This window comes from Aegilops tauschii, chromosome 5 (genome assembly GCF_002575655.3).
Source record: "Aegilops tauschii subsp. strangulata cultivar AL8/78 chromosome 5, Aet v6.0, whole genome shotgun sequence".
Taxonomy (NCBI): Eukaryota; Viridiplantae; Streptophyta; class Magnoliopsida; order Poales; family Poaceae; genus Aegilops; species Aegilops tauschii.
In genome coordinates this window covers 1926051-1929078 of record NC_053039.3, presented here as the reverse complement: position 1 = coordinate 1929078, position 3028 = coordinate 1926051, and the positions used below count along the sequence as shown (strand labels likewise).

The window sequence follows — 3028 nt, the reverse complement described above, 5'->3', positions numbered from 1 at the left end:
GTAGAGTAGTAGAAGAAGACCAAGGCAAGTCTTGTCTTCTTGAAAGAAAAACACGACTTTTTTTTTGCAGGAAAGAAAAACATGACATTGACAACACGTAGAGGAGGACTAGGGCATCTATGCCGGCATGGTACTCGATCGTATGTTACGTCGCTATAGCCTATAGGTACAGGATGCATGATCTGTCCATGTTGAAGCGCAGAAATTCTATGCGGCATCATTGCATGCAATTAAAGCTGAACTGGTGGATGCTTCTGTTGATGTTTCAACGTCCTGGGTCATCTTCGTTCACACTACCATACATGCCTGGTTCAGCTCTAAAACACCTAGTGCATGGCATGCTAGTGCTTAGCTCCGTCGTCAATGTGAGCTGTTTCCATGCATGCATATCAGATAGAGCTTCCTTCAAAAAAGCAGACAGCGACGGGGCGGCCAGACCTGTATATATAGGGGGAAGGCATCCCCCTTGGGTTCCATCGCCCACAACTCACACATCCGAGGCTACAAGTAAGTTTTCCTGAAATACTTGTCCTGACATACATACATGCGCTAGATTTATTTGTGTCTACCTAGATAGGAGCTACGTACTCCTACTAGTTAGTGTATGCATGAACTTAACATTGTTTTGAAGCTAGCTAGGTGCAAGTGCAGCATCGCAACAACCAAGTTGAAGGCCCGATGGCTTGGGCGCCTTCTTGCAGCTGTACTACCGGGATGATGATGGCCACTACGTTCAGTCGGTGCGCCCCGCCGGCGATGGGAGCAAGGCGGACCTCACCTACCACCGTGCACCTCCGGCCATCTCCGGCGTCGCCGACCTCATGGAGCAAGACAGCCGTTGGGGACAGGGCGCTCGTGAGTACGACTACCAAGAGGAGGACGGTGCCCCCGGCTTGTAACAACAAGCCGGGGCCGTCCGGGCAAGCCCCGACGAGCAAGAAGGACCTATCGTTCGACATAAACTTGACGGCTGAGGACGACGACCATTTCAAGAAGAACTTCTTGGAGCCCATGCGCGATAGGCTGAGCGACCCGGAAGGCCCCACTGTGGACATCTTGGATCCAGACTCGGGAAATGTCGTGCATATCCCTAGGCTCCCTCCGCAGGTAAGGGACAATCCGGCCCCTGAGCTGATGAACCTGACGCTCCACCTTGGTGAGGAAGCAAGGGTCACCCTGAGTGTGCAGACGGACAACCTCTACGTCGTCGGGTTCCGCAACGGCGAGGGCAAGGCGTTCGAGTTTACCCATTACAATCCGGACGGCACACCCAGAGAGGGGTACCGCATGATCCCAGGGTCCACCAACCTGGGATACAGCGGATCCTATGCAGGAGGAAACGGGATGGGTGGATTATCTCAGCAGCAGGTAGTACTTCTTGAAGTTCTCTGCTTCATTAAATTTTCTGCTACTCATGCTGGAAAGAACATGGATGGCTGGCTGTAATTTTAGAGGCCGGCAACGTGCGTGACTCGTTATCATGCATGTCACAATCATCTCTTTCCCTTGCCAAATTAGTGACCAGCCGTACGTTAATCCTCTAAAAATTATACTAACTACATGTATATATCTTCATCCACAAGCAGAATATTTTCGACCGTGAGACCATCCGGGGGGCCATCTGGGGCCTGGACAGTCATGACGGAAAAGACAACCAACGTGCCAAAAAATATCTGCGCACACTGATTGTCAACTTCATCGAGTCTGTGAGGTTGGAGATCATCGCCAAGAGAGCCGCCAGCCAGATGGGGATCAACCCATCACAAGCCAGCGATGACCGGCAGCTCCATGGGTGGGAGATCCACTTGATCCGCAACTGGGGCTATCTATCGGAAACCTCCTTGCTGCTACAGGGCATCCACAACCTCGGTGCCCTGGTGCTCGGGATGGTGCTAACTAAAACAGTAGTGGCCTCAACTCCTAAAAAGCGTCTCCGTCGCTCCGTCAATGACGCCGGCCTCTACAACCGGGACAAGGATAACTATCAGGAGGTGGGCCCTGGTGGCAAGGCAGATCTAGGCTGCCCACCCCGGCCCATCTCCGGCGCCGACGACTTTGTCATCGACGTCGACCTCATGGACCACTACACCCTTTTCGGCTCGGACCGCAAGGTGGCGCTCGACCAGGTGGCCTGGAACTCACGGGATACCTTATCCGGCGACTACAACAACATCCTCAAGGTCCCGGTCAGGGGTGAACACGGTAGGATGGAGGTATGGTACGCGGTGCTCACAAACGCCGTGATGGACACTGTGAAGGTCGTCCTGCTGGACAGCGGCAACCGCTTTTTTAATTCCAACGTCTACGGCCGCGTCAACGCAACAACCAAATTGGCCTCCGGCGAGGAGCTGCCGTACACTCTGCTCAGCAAGCAGGCAAATCAGTCCCACACGACGCGACACCACGAGTCCGTACCACTCCAGAGGAACCTCATCTCGGCACAGCTCGGCGCAGAGCTTCATATCTCGGCCGACTTATGGGACTACAACAAGCTTGTGTTCTCTGATGATCAGATCGTGGTTGGCTCCGTAGTCTTCGTCCCGCGCCATGCCGGAACGACCGATAAAGCGGACATCAACGGGCCCTGCGGCAAGGTCAGGGTCGAGGTCACTTGGTCTACCTCCTACTCCTATAAAAGCATGAAGGACGAAGAACCAAAATCATCTCCGCCATTTATCCATGACGATCTCTGAAGCGCTATGTATTTGTCTTAATATTTGATCAAGGATGAAACAAATATTGACTGTTGTATGCGATGATACTATGTATTTGAGTCACCTAATCATATCGTGGCATAAACAAAAGAACATGACGATTACTCGTCGTTGCAAAATTTGTTCTCTCGACATGACGGGGAAGGAAACTTATATTTTTCGGAGGATCACCCTAGGTGGTTGCGAGATGCGGCGCGACACTGTAATCTAGCTGCACATAAGACAATGGACTCGTGGATTACGGTGACGCGAAGAAAGAAACCACGCTGGGCAGGGCCTAGATCGGCGCCGGAGGTGACCGCGGCGGCAACGCC

The 3028-nt window shown here is 52.8% G+C and overlaps 1 protein-coding gene across 3 annotated transcripts; it reads left to right on the top strand.

Annotated features, from left to right (window-relative positions):
• Positions 1–422: 422 nt before the first annotated feature.
• On the top strand, positions 423–2751 carry LOC109757537 (uncharacterized). 3 transcript variants are annotated; one of them, XM_045228226.2, is made up of 3 exons: positions 423–507; positions 636–1368; positions 1587–2751. In XM_045228226.2, exons 2-3 carry the CDS (start codon positions 679–681, stop codon positions 2691–2693), a joined length of 1797 nt encoding a protein of 598 aa, XP_045084161.1. In that variant the 5' UTR covers positions 423–507; positions 636–678; the 3' UTR covers positions 2694–2751. The 3 variants fall into 3 exon arrangements, with proteins under 3 accessions (XP_045084161.1, XP_040244565.1, XP_045084162.1); XM_040388631.3 differs by having other exon boundaries at positions 429–507; positions 640–1368; XM_045228227.2 differs by having other exon boundaries at positions 454–507; positions 632–1368.
• Positions 2752–3028: the final 277 nt, after the last annotated feature.